The sequence below is a fragment of the Musca vetustissima genome, unplaced genomic scaffold (assembly GCF_032173495.1).
Source record: "Musca vetustissima isolate MV318-11 ecotype Yass unplaced genomic scaffold, APGP_CSIRO_Mvet_v1 utg8237, whole genome shotgun sequence".
NCBI classification, from domain to species: Eukaryota; Metazoa; Arthropoda; class Insecta; order Diptera; family Muscidae; genus Musca; species Musca vetustissima.
In genome coordinates this window covers 61,270-82,965 of record NW_026877906.1, presented here as the reverse complement: position 1 = coordinate 82,965, position 21,696 = coordinate 61,270, and the positions used below count along the sequence as shown (strand labels likewise).

Genomic DNA, 21,696 nt, shown 5'->3' with positions numbered 1-21,696 from the left:
AAAACACAAAAGCTATAACATTTCGTACAGTACGAACCCTTAAACGATAAATATATTTAAAATTTATATATCATCGATAGCGGAGAACGTCAGAACGTCACACTTCTCAGTAACAGTGTAAATTATTACCAATAAATTCTCAAGTCCCTCAACGAACCGAAAGTTAGAGTGTTCAAGCTTTAATGTCAAGCTCGTAATTATTTGATTTGATAAACACACACTCACACACAATTTGCAACAATGTTGTATCACAATAAACTTGCCATTTTACTGAACAATTTCTGGCCATTACATCGAAAATCGGCCATAACATCATACGCCACCAAACCCCTATGCCTTTCAACACTTCTTGCGGCATTTGTTGCGGCTGTCCTGCTCGATTGTATTAGTGTTAATCCTTCGCAGACATTTCCCAGTATTATTGTGAGTGCCACACAATCTGGCATCTATGTTGACAATGGTCGCGATCAAACCATAATCCATCACGTGCTCGACGAAGAGGAAAGAATGGCAGCAGCATATGATATTCTAGAGTTTTTGGGATTGCCCGATCGTCCAAGACGAAAACGTGGTCATCTATCATTGAGGTGAGTAGTAGTAGTACTAATATTAGGTGTGTTCGTTAATATTTGCTGTTACAAAATTCTCAGAAACTTAAATATGTTTTTAAATAAATATTAAGGGGCTCCGAGAGATTCTTTCCGACTTAACTGCTGACCTTGAGTCACTTAAAATTATCCTGCATAGCCGTATTAATTTTGCAGGAATGCCCAACGCAGACATGGCTTTATAGTCGACGAATAGGTGAAATGTGTCGATGTGTTCTTCGTGAGTCTTTTCCCGGATTTGGAGCAGATTGAAAATCTGATCAATGGGGGATTTGCCAGGCCTGAAGCCGCATTGGTATGGTTCAATAATGTCATTAACTATTGGCTTCAGTCGTTCACACAGTGCACTAGCGATGGGAATGAGAAGTATTCCTCTATAGTTGGCACATATAGTCTTGTCTCCTTTTTTGTGCACGGGACACAGGATGCTGAGGTTCCAATCATTGGGCTTGCATTCCTCTAGCCAAATTGTACTAATCAGCTGGTGCATGTTCCTTACCATCATCTGGCCACCGGTCTTGAATAGTTCGGCTGGCAATCCATCGGTGCCTGCTGCTTTATTATTCTTCAGTCCATTAATTGTTATTCTGACCTCATATTGGTAATATATACCATCATCTATTATTGGTTCTGGGGAATCTCTTTCACCGCCTCTATTTGATACCAGATAGAATTCAGATTTTATCTGTATATGTAACCCTGTGTATCTGCAGGTGGACGTGCCTGTATAAAAGCCTTCCGATTTTTGCATTAAAATCTCCTAGCAGAATTTTAATGTCATGACCAGGGAATCAGCCATATGTTGTTTCTATTTTTTTTATAGTTCTCATGGGTGAACTCGTGGCACATATCAGCTCACTATTTGTACGGGTAATGAAAGAAGCTACCCCAGGTGACACCTCCCCGGGGTGTAGGTGACACCCTAGGGACCAAGATAAGCCTAGGATTTGCCATAATAAAGCCAATCAGAGCCGTTGCTTGGTATCTATTATCCCCTGCTTCACCCACCACCAATTTCGCTCATAGAATGGTTTAAAGTTAGACGGTTAAGTTTTAAACCATGGACAATGAAATTGAGAAGCTTGACCCAATAATGGGGTCGTCGAATAAGGGCAGATGAATTCATCCGAGTTGCCAATTTTGTCTTAATCGTATGAAAACGGAAACAAAAAATGTACAATATGGAAGATTTTCAAACTAAATTGCCGATAATATTCGTATATTCCTTTCAAAGGATATTAATTTAATCTCCAGCAAAAGTTTGTAGGGAGGTACTGGAAGGAGTGTTTTGACATTCTCCATCTTAGAACATGATTTATGTTTGGAAGAAATATTACGGTGGGCAAAGTTTGGAATATTAAAAAGGTCAAAAAGAACTACCTAGTTGAACACCAGATAAAATAGTAATATCGATCTATAACTTATCATATACCACCTTTTTCCAATTTCTGTGAAGTACCTTCCAAGTAATTTTAACAATAGTACTACTAAAATTAGACTATCCTTGATTGCTCCATTAATCGAATTTAACTACATTTTAACCACTAAATTCGAATTAGTGTTTAATGGTTAGGTTGGATGTAGGTCCATTAGTTCTTCGGATATTATGCCTTGGCGGAAATTCTATCGACTCTCTCTCTCTCTCTCTTACTCGCTTATTTTTTCTGATCTAATTACGATTTTATTTTTGATTCCGATTCCTGGTCTTCGAGAAATCCAAAAATGTAATCATCTCAAGCCACAAGGGCAGCTAAATATGCTATCTATCGAAGGGTAACATTATACCATCCCTCCAATTGCAAAAATTACAACACTCTCCATTCGTATTAAATAACAACGAATAAAAGTCATTCGTTTGCAAATAAAACACACATATCTACATCATATTTCTTGTTTACCTTTAAAGCTATTTTTTATTTTTGATTCGTAGACAAAACGGAGCCACAATACAAGTGATTATTTTTCTATAACCAGAAATGAAATGTTAATTAGTCGATAATAGAAGAACACAAAATAAAAGACGAGCTTACGAACGATCAAATATTTGCAAACTTGTCGTATTGAACAAAAATTTGCATTTCTTATAAATAACTGAGTTTGAATACGGGCTTTGTATGTCACCTGGAAATTCAATCGTTTTATGAAGAAATATAATCAAAATATTATAATTCAATAACACTAGTCGACAACATTTGCTATTTATACAGTGGAGGATAAAATAGTAAACTCTATTTTATTAGAACTTATTCAAATGCTTTAAGATTTTTCTAACTATTTTTTGTTATTAAAATCTGTCGTCAAATTATTTAAAATCTTACGGTAGTTAAAATATGTCCACTGTTCCATTCTGATCCTCTTTAATTTGTTTTTTAAGGAATAATAAATACCTTAAGGAAATAAATAATCGGGTATGTTCTAGCATTCTTTACACTTACATTTTCATAGTGAGAGTCGGGTCTATTCATATTTTTTTATATGAAAGAAAATCTGTTTGAAATAAAAAACGTACATGATGATAGATTGATATGTTATTATTGCGTATAATTTGTTTAAAATCACAAAAAGGACGTGAAACACCATTAAAAACAAATTTTAAATAGATACTAAGGTTTGTCTTGAATTTTCTTCAACTGAATTTCTAGCTTGACACAAACAGCTGATTTGAAGTAAGGCCGAAGAAGATAGGGTTACCAAATGTTCCCCTTAAATCAATCAACAAATAAATGATATTACAGATGTTTCATACATATATTTTATGTTGCGAATAATAAAATATTAAAAAATAATAATAAAATTGTCGTTAGAATTAACGAAATTACTAAAAAATTATAGAAACAATGTTAAAAACGAATACAGTTTATATTGTATGGCAACACTATTTCTGTAAAGTACCATGTCGACGTTTATTTTTGTCGCAGTTCAAAATTTCAATTCACGCGAGAAGCAGAACGGGATGTAGCTTCTGAGGTGAAGTGTATGTGTAAAGTGAAAAGAACATACCGTGAGTTCCAGAACATACCCGAATACCTTCATTTTGTTTAAGCGTACTTATTTTATTTTTCATCGACTATCTCATTACCTTCTATGTTACTGTGTTCTGGAACGCAACATAATTTAACTGTTTCACTGACTGTCGTGTATCATGTGGAGCAGCGATAGTCAACCTGGTCCCTACCGCCCACTAGTGGGCGATACGGATATGAAAATGGCGGATATGAAAAGTTGTGGCAACATAAAAAAATACATCTTTTACATCCAAATATGTGGAAAGAGGTATTCACATTATTAATACCTTTTCCTACCTCATATTTAGTCGAATCAGGATTTAGTGCTGTTAACCACATCATGAACAAAGAAAGAAACCGCCTTCATCTTTCTGAATGAGGAGACTTTCGCTTGTTTTTGACGAAAACATAACCAGATATTAATTTTGCAGCATCAGCCTCAGGGATTCCATTATATACTTAATAGTTCACTATACTTAATTAAAATTATTTAATAAAATGTAAAAAGCTAATAAATAAAAGCAGTTTATCAATAAACAACACTTTGGATTAGGTGGGCGGTAAGAATATTTTTATATCACTCCAGGTGAAAAAGTGGGTGGTAATTAAAAAAGGTTGACTACCCCTGATGTAGAGCATCCTTGCAGTCACGAACCGCTTTTGAGTTGATAGTACACGACTTAAGTGACTTAAGCGCCGACTGAGTATCGACATATATAGTCACCGGTACTATGTTATCGACAATAAGTGTTTTGACTATCTCAGCCGATTTCGTGATTGTTAGGATTTCTGTCTGAAAAACGCTACAAAGGTCTTTAAGTTTATATGAGTTGTAGATGGCTTGTTCCTTGCAGTAAACACCTGCACCAGTACCTTCCTCCATATTTTACCCGTCTGTAAAAATCGATAGACCGGCCAGAGGTAACTTGCAACTTGCCCAGGATTCCCTACCAGGAAACTCTACTCTATTGTCGTTGAAATCTCTCTAGAAGGACACAAACTGACGTTGTGTTTAGAATAGTAGCATGGCCAAAATTCAGCGACTTCCAGGCATAAGTTTCCTGGAGCCTCGGGGCACATCTTGCAGCCTGGAATTTAACCAGAATGTCCAGTGGAAAAAGATTCAGGGTTGTATTCAGGGCTGTCTGAATACAACCCTGTACAGTAGTCATTTTGGCAAGCAGGGTATACTTATTGACATAATTTATTTTTGACAACATTCATTTTCAAAATTTAAATGAAAATATCTTCCTTCGAAGTGTACGAGCACAGCATGTGTTCAGTGCCAAAACAATATATATATATATTTTGAAGTTCCTGCCTCTAAAACCTACAAATATTGTTGTAACATCTATACTTAAATCTTAAGAATAATGTGCAGCTTTAGAAAATATAATTTAGAAAAAAAATTATGGAATTTGATAGAAAAATTGGAAAATTCGATCTTTCGAGCTAAGTGTGACCTAATATATTAATGTCGGTACACAGTAATTACGATTTACTAGATCATAGCGACCGACTCTCTTTGCAGTATTTTTCACTATTTCTTCTACACGTTATCCACAATATCAACAACAGTGAAAGGTATTATTATGGTCTAAAACATAGAGTGAAATCTTGGTCTCCAGTTCTTTTTTTTTAGAGCCCAGAATCCGACTTTACAAGTCCAGCTTCATGCATTTGGACTGACTCAAACTGATGTATTGTGCCATTGGTCGTGTCCTGAGTATGATATTTCTATTTAGGATACACTTCACGCATATATATCAAATTTGATATTAGCCTTAAAGCATTTACATCGTTCTCGCATAGTTGAAAACAAGTTCAGCGTGGAAAAAGCTTTCTACAGATTGTACTTGAATTGATAACTCATAAAAGTGATTAAATTCTTTATTTTGAGCTTATCCATTTGAAGAATCTATACAATTGCGCCAGCATGATTGTCTCTAAGAATTGAATAAGTGTTTCAGTGCTGACATTGTTAAAAACCCTTTTGGCTCGAGGGTTATGCGCCCTAAATTGGATCATAGTTTTTACCTGTTTTTATATTCAAACATTCGCGAATTCTCAAAACAGCTACAAGAATAACAACAAACGAAACGAACTAATGAACAAATCGACGACGCTTGTAGCGAAATTTTTCGTACAATGCGAACATCCGCGAGAGATTGCAAATACTTGTTCATTCAGTGTAACTTTATCATTCGCGATACATTGAAAACATTCTAATTCTCGCCGTAAAAGAGCGTATTTTAATCATTCTCTGCACCCTGGTTTTTAGCCGAATTTACAAGCGTTAACGTCGTTTTTTACATATTGAAAATCTTTTTATTCCGTTTTTATTTCCAGAAAATCTGCGCCTCAGTTTCTTTTGGACGTCTATCATCGGCTCAAGGAAGAGGAAAATGAGGATGAGCCGCCGGCATCAGTTCGCTCAAAACGTGATCTACAAGAGCAGGAAAATTTCATAACAGATCTAGACAAGAGGGCCATACACGAAAGTGATATCATAATGACATTTCTGAATAAAAGTGAGTACAAGGGGAACAACGTAAAAATACTTTAAGAACTACTTAAACAGAGTACCAACTCATTTGGACTTTGGCGGGAGTTCTTTTCCGAACCCGAAAAATAAATTTTCAGTCATTTCATGAAAATTTGCGGCTAGAATGTTTAAATATCATAATTGGGACGATACCTGAAGTTTTTCTGCGGTTAGGTGTTCTACCTATCGAGAATCAGAAATGTTAAATTGTAGCGCAACTGATGACTCGATTTACTGTCAAAATGCGTAATTTCTACTTGAATTCGATGTGCAAGGTTGCCAACCATATGAAATATTATATGGAAAATTTTGATAGATGGTCGAGACAAAACAATGGTTTTTGTTTTGATACACCACCTTATCATTGCATCATGGTTAATACGGCTAGAGGGAGGGGTCCGTGGTATAGGGTCTATTCTAAAAGTTTCACCGAAATATAAAACATCCTATTTAAAGGTTCAATCTTAAATATTGCGACATTCAAGACTTAATAAAAATATTGACATTTGATAACCTGGCAAAACAATTTGCCGCCCATTGTTCTTGATTATACATTTTATTTAAAAATACATTTTTATAACAAAAATCTGATATCGGTACAGGATATTTGACGAAGTTGACACAAAGCCCACATAATTCATACGATAATCATTTCCTTTTGCTAATGACTTAATTAAGACCACTAAAAATAATCATCATTATAATCAGAAAGAACATAGCCATACTAAATGGGCTGCAGATCACTCGCCAGACAACAGGTAATAATATCTGACTGAATGGCTGAATGAGCAGTGAGAGATGAGGTGACTGTATTCGCTTTGTAATATCCGAATAAACGTTTAAAGTGTACTGGCGCCTTATTTGCTTGACGTAACGAAATTTTTGTTGTTTTCTACCTGAGTATGGCCGCCAATAACGTTTCCAAGAAGCTGCCACGAAAGGAATGTCAGAAGATGATAACAAAAAATCCATTTAAAACACAGCTTGAACCCGTTTTTGTTTGCTTTGCCTTTGCATGCCATACAAATTGTGTCTGACAATGAGTCTGATTTTGTTTGAGGAGAAGCCTAACCGCCTACTCTATTGATTTTGCAGACAGCGAACAAAATTTTGTTGTGCACTCCTTTCATTTTTTTAAGTCATTTTCATCGTGCGTATCCTTCGTTAAGAATTCTTGTGAACTAATTTTTGGTATTTTATTTTTTCTTTGTTTTCTTCTGCTAGACCACCACGTCGAAGAGGTACGTCATGAACATGGACGTCGTTTGTGGTTTGATGTTTCCGAAGTACCCGAAGATAATTATCTGATGATGGCCGAACTGCGTCTCTACCAAAATCCTTCACAAGGCAAATGGGCAACAAGTGGCAGAGAATTCACCATAAATGTCTATTCGATAGTCAAGACCAATGGTCATGATGTACAGCTACAAATTTTATCATCCGTTAATACCACAGCCGATTATCAGGGATGGTTGGAATTGAATGTGACAGAAGGTCTGAGTTCATGGTTACATCAACCGAAAGAAAATAAAGGCATCTATGTTGGAGCCCATCCCACAAATAAACCGGAAAGGGAAATTAAAGTAGACGATATTGGTCTGGTACATCCCAAGGGAGATGATGAACATCAGCCGTTTATGATTGGTTTCTTCCGTGGTCCTGAGGTGAGTTTTTTTGTTAATTTATTGAGTTTGGAAATCTTTATTAATGGAGATTTTGTTGTTGTAGTTGTTAAAACAAGTGAAACATCATAGCCGCAGGAAGCGTGATACCCACTCACGTCGCCGAAAGAAGTCCGATATTGGCAATCCACTTGTAGATGGCCCCGGTGAGGGATCACGCAGCTGTCAAATGCAAACATTGTACATTGATTTTAAGGAACTTGGCTGGCGTGTAAGTAAAATAATTCAATAGGAATAAAAAGCGAGTAGCATGTTATAAGGGGAGGTTTTACGATCGTAATTCAGAACTTAGCTTGGGCTGCGAATTATTGGGTTAGTTGGAAAGTTACAAATCTTGAAAATTCTCCTTGAATTTCTCTGCGCCTAAAAAAGAAACTAGTTAAATTTCATGGGACAGTGGGACCAGATCCATTTCAGAAAATTTTGGCTGGAGTATGGGGTATATCCCCCATAGCGGTTCCGTCTAAAGGGACAGTAACTTGATATTCCGATTTCTTGGAGGGTAAAAACTTTTTCTGTGGAAATTTTTCGACATAAATCAATGTTTACGAAAGAGGCTGTGTTTAGGCATTCTGTGTTCTTTGAGGATAAATAACTTCTTCAGGATGGTTGAACATAGATCCCAGAGTCAAAACCATAACCAATGATTCATTGAACTGGAATAGTAATAAATCCTTTGCCAGGATTTAAGCAAGCACATAAATTGAAGACGAGGCATATCGTGTCTAACCAATACATCTATCACTATCCTACGTTTTCAGTCATTATGTATGTATGTACTTGAGACTTGACCAGTTTGGATTCCCTAATGTGAAAATTTCGAAAATCCCATGTAATATTTCTTGGCGTGAAAATTCTCGAAAGCTTAATAACCACAGATCGAAAAACGTGCTTCTTAGAGTTTTGCTTTGTTTCGGTGAAGGTAGAAGACATAAAAGAAAAAATGGGATTTCAATTTCTGGTTCTGTCTACAGCTATATCTAATGCGGTCCCTTGATTTTTTACTATGATATCTAACTCAGCCTTCTATAGAATTAAGATTTACGACCCTGTATTCATAGAACATGTCCATAAAGCGCTGATGTAAGATTCGGCTCATCTGCAACATGTGGCGCCCAACATTTGTATTTTGAACGGGAACATCTGCATTCAAAAACCCAATTTGAATCCGCATATAGGCAAAGCATTCCATGCAACATCCTCAAAATTATATTAAGGATCTTTTACGCCTATTCTAACAAACTTTTTTTTATTTAGAGTTCCAATTATAACCAACTCTCCAAAATTTTCTGCATTTGGGACACTTTTCTAGCCTTATTATTGGTTTAAGGTTGATATTTTAGGTTATCATTGAATATCAAGTCTTCATCCTTAAAATTATTAATATAGGTTCACCTTTAGGTATATTCCAGACATAATTTGCGAACCTAACTAAAGTTATTATTATCATAGTTATCTATAGCGTCCCTACAATGGTACTACCAATTTTCTATATTTTGAAAAGTTCTTAATTTTGTGAATATGTTAAAAAATTTGGTGTCTAATAAGTTTCAAAATATACTTGGACATTTTTTGAAAAATCCACTTTTTCAGAAATACTGAATCTTATGGTTTAGGGTAGAACGTAATTTTTTACTAGTTAATGTTAAATTTTTTAACTTCTTCTAATTTTCCTTTTGCAGGACTGGATTATCGCTCCCGAGGGCTATGGTGCTTACTACTGCAGCGGTGAATGTAATTTCCCACTCAATGCCCATATGAACGCCACAAATCATGCCATTGTTCAGACACTGGTGCATCTATTGGAACGTAGTAAGGTACCCAAACCATGTTGTGCCCCAACACGGCTGGGTGCTCTTCCTGTACTCTATCATTTGGACGAACAACTTGTCAATTTGAAAAAATATAAAAATATGATTGTGAAAAGCTGCGGTTGCCATTAGTTCCGAATGTATGAATATACATATATACAAGTCCGCAACAAACAATACTATACTGAGATTAATTATAAGCCATATTTTTATGTAAAATGTTTTAGTGATCTTTAAATGTTTAATTTTACTTAATTGTAGTATTTGTCGAATATATGATTTTTTTTGTATAATTGTATTAAATGTATGAATTACACACACACACACAACTTGAAATTGTGAAGTGTTGCGTCAATAGGGAGGGGGAAATGTTTTGGATTTATTAAAAGGAACGTGGGTATACCAATATACCAGGGAATATGAATCTAATTTATTAGAAGAAAAAAATTTAATTCCTAATGGAACAACCTGCGCCATCTAGCTGTGAGCATGCAAACGTATGAAACTATTAACAGGGTAACACAAAAAGTGATTTAAAGTGCTTCTTCTGACAATAGCTGTGTCTGGTTACTTTTCCAGTAAGTTTTACGCAGTAAGTTCTTTTTTAGAGAATACGCCGTTTTTATTCTCTTTTGCAATAATACTAAGAAAAGTAGACAGACATCATCCAGTAAGATTTTGCAAAATAACACGTAATTTCACTTAAAATGCTTGAAATTTACATTTTAGGCTTATTAAGTAATAAAATTCATAAAAAAATAATATTTTTGACTTTGGTTAAAATTATAAATTAACGACTAAATGAAATACATCGAATGTGCTGGATAAATCTGAATAGAAGAAATTTACCCAGTAACATTCAGTAAGTTCTTAGCTCACTCTTCTCCCTCTATTTTATTGGACTTTGGAGTAAACATACAACATCGAGTAACATTTAGGAACAATTATTACCAAACAGACACAGCTAATGACATTATTTGGTAAAGCTAATAAAAGAGCACAGTAAAAAGTTTTGGTTTAATTTTAATGCCGAGCCGGTGTTTATATATAACAAATCCAAAAAAGTATTGAATCTATTCCATAATGGAATACTTTTAAGTAGATTGAAAGAGAGAGAATGAGAGAGAGAGAGAGAGAGTTGTTGATTATTTTTTATAGCATTAAAATAAAACCAAAATATTTATATTGAATACCTAACTAGGAATTAATGTAATGCCCTGTGGAATAAATTATACACCGAACTAAGTGTTATTTTACTTCTTAATACGAATTTGATTAATACTATTCGGAATGTTTTATATTATATAAAATTTTGGGAAATGTAAGATTTATTTCCTAGGAAACTATCAAATTTTGCCAAATCAAGTATATGAAACATGTGTGTCTGTACCGTTAATTAAGCCTTTGTGGCCTAATGTTGACTACAGGCAGCAAAATGTTTTAGAGCTTATATTTAATATACTGCTAGTAGATATACAGTGGTGGTCACAGAATTAAAACATTTACTGTGGTAAACATTTTGTGATCAGCTCTCGATTCGTTTGAAGTATTATTGAAAATTTTTTAATTCAGAACAACTCGATATTCTGCACTTAAGAGATTTAGTGCGAAAATAGAAAATTATTGCATGCAAGTTTCCATAAATAACGGTTTTTATGAAAACACATCGGTTTTGAAGTGGCCATATAATTAAAACATTGTGTGATTTTTTAGTTTACTGCATTTTTTTGAAAATATTTTTAAAAAAGCTCTTTAGTTCAATTATGTAAACTAATCACTGATAGAATCATTCACAGATAAAAATATCGGAAAAAATCTGTAAAATCTATCAAAATTGCCAAAAATTTGTACAGTACACCTAACATTCAGAAAACACACTTATTATAGAAAACTAGCGGGACCCGTGGCGCTGCCCCTGCTGAAGTTATCAAATTCAAATTTAGATATGGTCAATTAGTAAGCATCCTATATGCAGCTAGTAGTTGTATAGTAGTTATTAAATAATTCGCTGTTTTCTGTAATGGTGGTAATTTTTGTTTTCTTGAAACACATTTTTTTCGCAAAGTAACAACCATTCAAAAAATATATATTATCACCTCCATCTGTTACCTCCTCCACAAATTGTTTAGAAGCCTTGAAGAAAGTGTTTAGCTCTTAGTACTACAGTATAAAGGAATAAATATGCAGCCTCAAAAAACCCTTCACCACACTGTGGTACAGGTCTTTGTCCATATGTTTCTAACAGGCAAAAGGAATCGTGATACACCCATAGTTCCTTTTGAGAATATGCATAGAATCACTTTCTGATATAGCTCCCATATATAGTTTCGTCCGATTTTATGTAAATGATGCACCAAACTCCCAATATTTTCAATGAAAATCGTTTCAGATTTAGATATAGCTCCTATATATATATATATAGCATAGCGTACCGAATTGAGTCTAAAGTGATGAGTTGTAAGCTAGGTATAGCTCCCATATATATTTTCGTCCGATTTAAGGCAAATAATGCACCAAATTTGTCCGATTGCACAGCGCACTGAATCAGGTCCATACTTATGTATGCAAAGTTTTGTTAGAATCGGTTCAGATTTAGATATAGCTCCCATATATGGTTTCGTCCGATTTTATGTGAATGATGCACCAAACTCCCAATATTTGTCCGATTGGGACAAAATTTTGCACAGACTACTGAATTTGGTGCAGACTGATGTCTGCGAAGTTTTGTTAAAATCGGTTCAGATTTAGACATAGCTCCCATATATAGTTTCATCCGATTTTTTGTGAATGATACACCAAACTCCCAATATTTGTCCGATTGAGCAAAATTTTGCATACCAAATGCTATTGAGAAAAAATGATGTGTGATAAGGTTTGTTGAAATCGGTTCAGATTTTGATTTAAGTCTTATATATATAATTTCGTTCCATTTTATGTAAATGCCGAAAGGCCTATGTCTGTTTGATTTACACGATTTAAACAAATGTTATATGCAACGGTTGCTCAATTAGATCCATGTGCTTATATATAGCTCCCATACATAATTTTACTCGATTTCATACAAATGGTACCAAAGAATCCAAGTCTGCCTGTTTGACATGCAATTTTTCATTGATTTCAAAATGGTATGTGTATGGTTTTTTCATTGGTGCAAATATCTATGAAGATCACACATTTAATTTCGCCCAATACCAATTCAATGGACCTTCAAAGATGCGAAGTCTGTTCTATTTACCAGATATTGTATATATTTGCATCTCTTGTATGTACCCAAAGTTGTGAAGGGTATCATATTGTCGGGCCCGTCCGACTTTTGAACGTTCCTTACTGGTTTGAAATAACAGTGGTGTATCTGAATTTACCCTATCCCAGTCTCTGACTTTTTCCAGGTGATAAAACGATTTATAATTAAAATGTTGTTTTTTTTTTTTTTTTTTTTGAAATCCAAATAACACTTTGTTTGATTTTGTTCAAAATAAAATTTTTTTTTCACAAACTGACAAAAATGAAAAATTATAATGTCAACCATTTTTTTTCAATTCTACACAATTTTTATTTCAATATACATACATGCATATGTATGTATTTCAAAATATATCCTCATCATTCGAAAGTATTTCCTCATCGGATGATGAGTATTTGTATCCATGTTACTCAACCATATTTTCAAGCCGCTACGTTAAGATATACCCATAGAAAATGTTCTACATATGTATGTACATTCTTTCAGATGTATGAATACTTCTGATGCTCAGTTTTTTCCAACCTATGTTACTTCCATGGGATCGTTTGACTTACTATGAACATTTTAATAAAATCTGCTTAATGGTTTTTGAGTCCACAAACAATATTTTTTTCTATTTTCTACGTATAAATTTAAATGCAATGAGTTCTGCATTTTCCCTTGTCCGCTGTCATGTTGTGTGGATGATGCGTATTTAAACTCACGTTATTCAGCAATAGTTTGAAGTCGGTATCTAAACCGTACCTAAGATATACACGATTTACATGTTCATAATTTTTGAGGTATGATAACGTTCGATGCTATAACAACGCATCCTCGGGAAATCTTAGAAGTGGAATCTTAGCATACGTTATTCCCAGGGCATGTTATGACGTTCTGTGAAAATCTCATTCAAATCTTTTCAGCATTTTAGAGTCTACAAACAAAATATTTTCAATTTTTAATATGCTGATTTTTAAAATGCAGTAAAAAGTGCATTTTCCGTTGATCGTACCATGCTCATTTTTGTATGGATGGTGTGTATTCACACCTTCGTTATTCAGGCAAATTTTGAAAACGCTATCTGTAACCGTTCTTAAGATAAACGCATATTATATGTTGAGAAATTTCGAGGTATGTTTACTATTGATGCTATAAGTGCTTGGTAGTTGTGCCCTACCTTATAATAATTATACCATGGGTGGTACGGTAGATGGGAAGGTTTGACACCCCATTAAAATCAAAAGTATCGAATTATAGTCGATTCAGATATAAAACTTGGCTACATACTCAAAATGTCTAATAATGGGAACTACAAAATGCCTCTGGGGACTACCCCTATATTAATAATTCTTGGTAGGGGGATTTTCTGCTCAATGAGAATTCAAAATATAAAATTTAATCCACTTCAATTGAAAAACGCGCATAATGTCACCAAAACACCGAATAGCGCTTTCTAGCATTTTTTTCATGGCTTAACTATACAATGTAGTCTCATGTAGTCATATGTTTCCAATTTTTTAGAAATTTTCCTTTGACAGTATTCAGTATTTCAAAATTTAAAAGAATATATCTTCCTTCGAAATCATATCATGTGTTCAGTGGCAAAAATTGCTAAATAATTTATTATAAATATAACATTTAACAACCATGGTTAAATATTGAGAGCAATGTTCAGCTTTAGAAAATATATTTTGTTTAATTTATTGAAAATATGCCAATCGACATACATAACATATTAAATTAAAAAAGGTTGCCATCTTAAAAATCTCAAATGAGACTACCTTCTGTAATTATGCCATGAAGAAAATCTAGCATTTTTTATCAACAAAGTTTTAGCCACACTGTATCCATCTATTACATACACATGGCTTCGTACAGCGCAATATTTAGTAACAATTTGTACAAAATGTTGCTAAATATTTTCTTCTTTTATACAAAACTTCGGTGGTGTTGATTTTGAAGGATTGTTATTAAATGTTAAGATGTTTACAAATTTTCATTTTCAGAACTTTTGTATTCTTGCTATTAAAATGGTATTGCAACAGAAAAATAGTTACATATTTAAATAAATATTTTTTGTCACGGTTTGACATAGGAATACTTATAGAAAAACACTGTTGAACCCACTTTTCAATCCATTTACAACAATTAAACATAATAAGCTACATTTTGCGGTTATATATGTTTGTATGTATATAGTATATATTGATAAGCAAGGTAAAATGCATGTACATTCGTAGTCGACACGTACCTACATATGTATTGTATAAGCAAGAAGACTTAAATATTTCAAAAATGAAAACACAACCATTCCCAGTGAACAGTTAGACACAGTTTCTAACATTATTCTTGCAAACTGCTGTAGTTACAATTGGAAACTTCATTGGAATTAAATGTTAGTAGGTCTATGGTGGAGGGTACAGGTAATGGCCTTTTATTTTTTCCTTTGAAACCTGCATGTGTGTTAAGTCGTATGACAAAATAATTTTAGGCATGTTTTCTTGAGCAGATACTACTGTATCTGTATTCATCTAATCTCATTTATTGTGTGAAAATCATTGCTCTATATAATTGATAAATTTAAACTCTATAAACTAAACTATTTAAACCAATTTAAACTATAATTTTACAAACCAAACGAAATCGTTTGCTGGGTATTCCACATGTGTCCGTTACGTACAACAACCAACAGGCATAACCGAATGTTGGAAGGATTAACGGACGGTGTAAAAAGAATCGAACAATAACAGTTCATTAAACGTAACTGTCATGTAAGACATGGATTTAAAATTAAAGAAAAATACACCTTTGTAAACAAATTTGGAATGTAACAAAATATGCATTTAAATTTCACTTTTACCGACGCCTGCATATTATTCGTCTGGTTATATCTAAATTTTTCATGGCATAATTTATGCACAATAAACACACCTAATTAAAGGTATTCTCACCGCCATGTAATTTCAAATATTAGTTGTGTTCCCTACTCATTTATAATTGTAGTAAGGAATACATAAATCCACCCATGGTACAATTATAAAAGGTAACAGCAAATCCCAACTGATTTGATTCCAACGTAATACTAGTGTCGATATGAATTTGACAAATATGTTTTTAAAAATCACCCAACAGGAAAATTGGGAACGCATACAATTTGAAATTGTTCTTTATTAAATGTGCTCCCGCATATGTCAAATAAATAGAACGACTTGTTGCATTTGTTTTCATTTATTCTGACATTATTGCCCATAAGGTGGAGGTGTATTTTCTCTTTTCTGACAAAAGCTACCCTACCTTGTATAATTGTACCATGATTCTAATGAAATATCAAACTCTGACCAGTAATATAAATTATTTAGATCCAATTATCTATATTTTTATTTTTGAATGCCTACAAATTCTAATATTTTTAGGTACTGTGTTGCATAAAATATTACTTCCATGCAAGTTTTTGAACAAAGCTAATACGAGTATATGTACATACTCTATTATTTAAGATTGTGAAATAATAAATTGATTTCAACAGCAGCTGCATTCGATTTAATCACTATCATTTTGTTATTTACAAAAGTATATAAATATAAATTAACAATTTATAGAAGTATTTAATTGATAAGAATAAGACACGACTTGCAAACATACATATCTATTGGTCTGTTCCAGTAATTTTTTAATAGTAAAGCTAGTAAAAGGGAAACATTTTAAAACCGTTCTCAGCTAGTAAAAAAGGAAACATTTCAAAATCGCTCTGGAACGGAACTTATATGTTATATGAAAACAAATGATTTCTTTGCATACACATGACAATACTGCTAACTGGGTGTTAATAGAGAATTGGTGCCGACCGCGGCAACAATTTTTTGAATGTGTCAGCGTGTGGTACACCACAATTATCTAACCATCCTTGGTACGGTAGAATAGTGGGGCGAAACATCAATGTTCACCAAGGATGCAGAACTAAATTCTTGTTGGGCTAAAAACCACCACACAGATATATCTGTGTTAATAAAATAACATAGATATATCTGAGTTAATAAAACCTAAAATCTCGTTTGCTTTAAACGATTGTTATACCCTCCACCATAAGGTGGAATACGTACTAAATGTACACAGCGGAATTCACTTATAGTCCATTGCACTTATGGGAAAATTGCAGATTTTGCAAAAATGCAATATAAAAAGCAATGTCCAAAAAACGATGTTATATTCTCTTATACACATTTTTAAGTCCAAAATTTTTGAAAGTTTGGAAAACAGCTGTTTCAATCCACACAGTAACAATAACCGACTATTCGGATAAAAATCGGCTTCAATTATGATATATTTTTGTCAATATCGCTCTATATCTATGTTTCATCCGATATATCAAATAACCCGACGTAATAGTCGCTATTTTCTTATTTTTCATTAACAATGAGTTATATAATATCCCGCCCGACTTTGGTCCTTTGGTTTTAATGTGGCATTACATTCCAATAATGTCAACAGTAGCCGAACCATTTCACTATTCACTATATCAAGCGCAAAATCAACTGTCATACGTATTCTTATCTCACTTTTCCCCTCACAGTTTGTAATTCACACATATTGCAAGCCGTCTGTTTGTGGTTTATTTCAGCGATTAATTACAGCAACAAAAACAACAACATTTTGTTCTATGTAATCACAGACGCGTATTTATTTTCAAATTTTAAACGTTTAAAATGAACTTTGTAATCGTTATACATAAAAATATATATATATATATTCTGGTGTATACATATTTACATGTAGGACAGTAATAAATATTACCTATATGATAACATTCACACAAGTGCACGTACATGCATTTAATAAATTGCAATTATCAACGAGGTCGGCTACATGATACCCTACGACAATAAATTTAAAACAATATGTATTTTTTTGAGCTCATAATAATACCTGGCATAGATAACCTGCATCGGTCATTTCGCATATATAGAGGCTCTGCCTATCGAGATCAAGTCAATCTAGCTGGCTAATACAATTTGGACAGTATTTGCGCTGATTTCCGAAAATATTTTTGCAGTGGATGATCTTTATGCCCTATTCACAATAGAATGCTTGTCTAACATTGTTCAAATATTAAGAAAATCACTACATGGTGATGTTTTGAAATGTTCAAAATTGCATCTTTTAAAATTTTTTTAATGTTAAGTTTTGGAGTAGAGTATAATATAATAACGTTTAAAATCTCATTATAAAAAGGCTGGTTAAGATTTACACAGTAATTAAAACATCAACTTGTTAATAAGATATATAAATACGTGCACACAAACGTACGTAGATTTACTCTGTAAAACAACCTCGAGATTAAATTCCAACATCATGACTATAAAAATGTGTATTGGATAGCGTTTGTATTGACATCTATCTATCATGGAAAAGCAATAGATAGGGAGCAATTAAACGAATATGTGACCAAATGATTTGAAATTATACTTTAATAGAAACAATTAGAGAGGTAACGAAATCAGATTCAAAGGTGCATGTATGTATCATTTGTAAAAATAGCTATTATTTTAAATGTGCTATCAAAAGAGAAGGACCTACATGATCTAAGTTTGGTAAACGTTTTATTGATTTGCGAAAATAATTCTTTTGTAAAAATTCTAAAGTTTTTGGGTAGAACGACCCTTTGTGGGGAGATAGCAAACGGAGTTGCTCGATAGTCAGTTTATTTTGCCTTTATCCAATTTTCATGAGGTAAACTAAGGATCGATAGATTACTGTACCAGCATTATATTCTACATGATAGTACACTAAAAATGTTGGCTACTGCAGTCGTAACACTTATAGTCGACGTAATGTTATAAATTGACCGATCAAAAAAAATAGTTTTTCGAAATAGATAGTCAACAGAAAAAGTAGCCCGATTTTCAAACATGACTCATATTCAAAAGGAATATTAAGAACCACCAAGTTTGGACCAAAACAGTTACTTCCTACGAATATTATTCTGATCCTACATATAATTGAGGTCAAAAATTCATATTCCGTTTAAGCTACATTTTAGATCGTGTCAAAATGTGCTTAATAGAAATCTTGTTGCGAACGTCTGATTATACATACATAAATTCATACACATATCTAGCGAAATTATTTAAAACATATACCCAAGATATATGTAAAAGAAACAGTTAGCAGAATGACTCAGGTTCTAGTCAACCAAATACTGTCACTTCAGATCGATCTGTAACAGTAGCTGCTAAAGTAATCTTATTTCTTTCTAAAAGAATAAAACAGAAAAAATAAAAAAAATATATAGTAATCGCTTTTCAATATTTATATGTATGTGTGTGTAAATCTAGTTTTGTCTAAAATTTTATCGGAATTTATATTTCTCTCTGCATTCCTTGAACTTTGTACCCATTACATATTATAGTCATACTAACATTATGTTTATTCCATAAACATTTTAAATGTTTGAATAGTGAAAACGATTATTTTGGACATATTTGATAATTTTGTGACCTTACTAAAAATTCAGTTATCATAATTCATTATTATTTTTGTTTCAGAAATGTTATACAAGGTCAAGATATAAAATAACAAAACAGAATAAACTTCTCTATTATTGCAGAAAATATATGTTACTAGAAAATAAAAAAAAGAAATAAGAAAAGTACCAATCGTAACTTAATGTAAGATACTAAGGTCCAAGATCTATTAATAAGGTCACCCAGCTGTAATGTTTACGTTTTCATAATGGAAGTCAATTCACAATAATGGGGTTTGAAAGCAAACTTGAGAAGCAGCTGATATTCAGTTGGTCTCGCTGGATGTCCCTATTAATAGACCATTCTGAAGTCAAACTCCATGTTCTTGCTGTCTATTTCTGAGTAGTTCAGAGATAAAGACTTTTTTTTGGAAAAATTTAATCTACATATTTAATATCATGCAAACGCAGCATTCAATTTGATCGAAAAGTTTGCACAACCTAATCACCTTATTATGAAAATATTGAAAAAAAGTAAAAAAAATGGAAGATGTGAATTTCGTAATATACAATGTCGGCATCGTACTAAAACTAAGTAATATAAAATCATCCTTATTAAACAAATTTGGAGAATTAATAAACGGATTTTCTCAGCTACGCTTTGAATTATTACGTATCAAATTTTATTTTGCTTTCAATTTAAAACTGTGTTTATAAAAAACAACACAATGAATTACAAAATAAAATATGTAGAAATAAGATATTTCATAATAATATAAGGAGCAGACAAATTAGAACTCATTACTTCTGTAATGTGGTAGCAACAGTTTTTATTTATTGTTATTATTATTATTTTTTGCTTCAATTCAAAATTGTTTTTTTTTTTTAATCTATAGAGTAACTTCTGGTAATGTGGACCATGCGTCAAATGTGGACCACCCCCCATATATAAGAAAATGCTTGAAATATGCCAATGCCGCCTTGATAAATGTTTTCCTAATTAGTGAAAACAAACATCAAACTTGGTTTTTAATAAATAATTGCAATGTTGAAAATTTAGTAGATGAAAATGTAGCTCTGATTGTAAAAGTGTGATTTGAAAATTTTTTAGCATAATAGTCGAACGATTTTGTAAAATAGTCCAACATTTTGTTTTTCTCGAATATAAAGAGGTTATGTGGTTTTCTTGTTTTCTTTAACAAAAATACACGTTTATCTGTAATTACTTTCGGTTATTTTATTTTTTTTTTTCATTTTTGAAGCCGATAATTATTTTTAAATAAAAATATTCAATGTCGGGTAATGTGGACCACTATAAAAAAGTGGGACATTTTCATGAGGACGAGTTCGAAACAAGGGCGCATTTAATATGCGATGAGGTATTCTATCCTCTGAAAACTCGATACCCGAAATTATAGGTGCCTCGGTTGGATAATGAAGCAAGGACCTTCAAAATACCGCAAATGGGGTGGTACCCATAAATGGGGGCTATTCCAAAACATGGATATATTTTTGCATTCATTGTTACCCAAGAGTGCAATAAATTGAAATTTATCACAATTAATCCACAACCTACCTTTAACTTACTGATCCTCCTTACCCACACATACTGGTCCACATTACCCGCCAAGTTATTTTTATTTGCAGTTTAGAGTTTTTTGAAACATAATGCAATAACATTTTTATGGACAAATAAATATAATTTTTGACCTGGAATATAATTAGCCAACTCATCTACCATCCTGTGAAAACAATTTGTTTTTATTTTTTACCGTTGTTACGCCCACAATATCAAAAAAAGAAAATGGTGGTCCACATTACCCGAAGTTACTCTACTATGATAAACAATATCAATTACGGAGAAACATGATATTTAATAATAATAAAAAGAGCAGAAAAATTAGAACTCTTCACTTTTGATATGTGGTAGCAAAAATTTTTATTTATTTACTTTTTTGAGTAGTGTCTAGATAAGTCATATCAATTATACCATAATATCCGCATATTGTAATGCAGATATTAATCAAATAAATATATACATAAATCGAGGAAATCCATTGTAACCAATTAAAATTATTCCTTTTGTGCTATGCGTGTAGTGAATGAGTCAATTTTTTTTTTAATACTTACATTGTAAAATGCACATAGCAACAAGTTTTCAAAATATCGCAAACTTGTAATTTGCTTTTCAAACAATTCAGAAGAAAATTCATACATTATATGAATAATTATAAGAATTCATTTTAAGAATTTCATTTCAAAACAAATCCAGAACCTATCAAATCATCCATCTGTTTAACAACCCAAAAGCGGAAACATGATAACACTCAATTAATCATTTCAATCGTATATTTTATTT

The 21,696-nt window shown here is 32.7% G+C and overlaps 1 protein-coding gene across 1 annotated transcript; it reads left to right on the top strand.

Annotated features, from left to right (window-relative positions):
- Positions 1 to 240: 240 nt before the first annotated feature.
- LOC133322582 (protein 60A) lies at positions 241 to 9,783 on the top strand. Its single transcript, XM_061531563.1, has 5 exons — positions 241 to 587; positions 5,963 to 6,144; positions 7,383 to 7,822; positions 7,887 to 8,051; positions 9,523 to 9,783. The coding sequence occupies exons 1-5, from the start codon at positions 241 to 243 to the stop codon at positions 9,781 to 9,783; spliced, it is 1,395 nt and encodes a 464-aa protein (XP_061387547.1).
- The last annotated feature ends 11,913 nt before the right edge of the window (positions 9,784 to 21,696 follow it).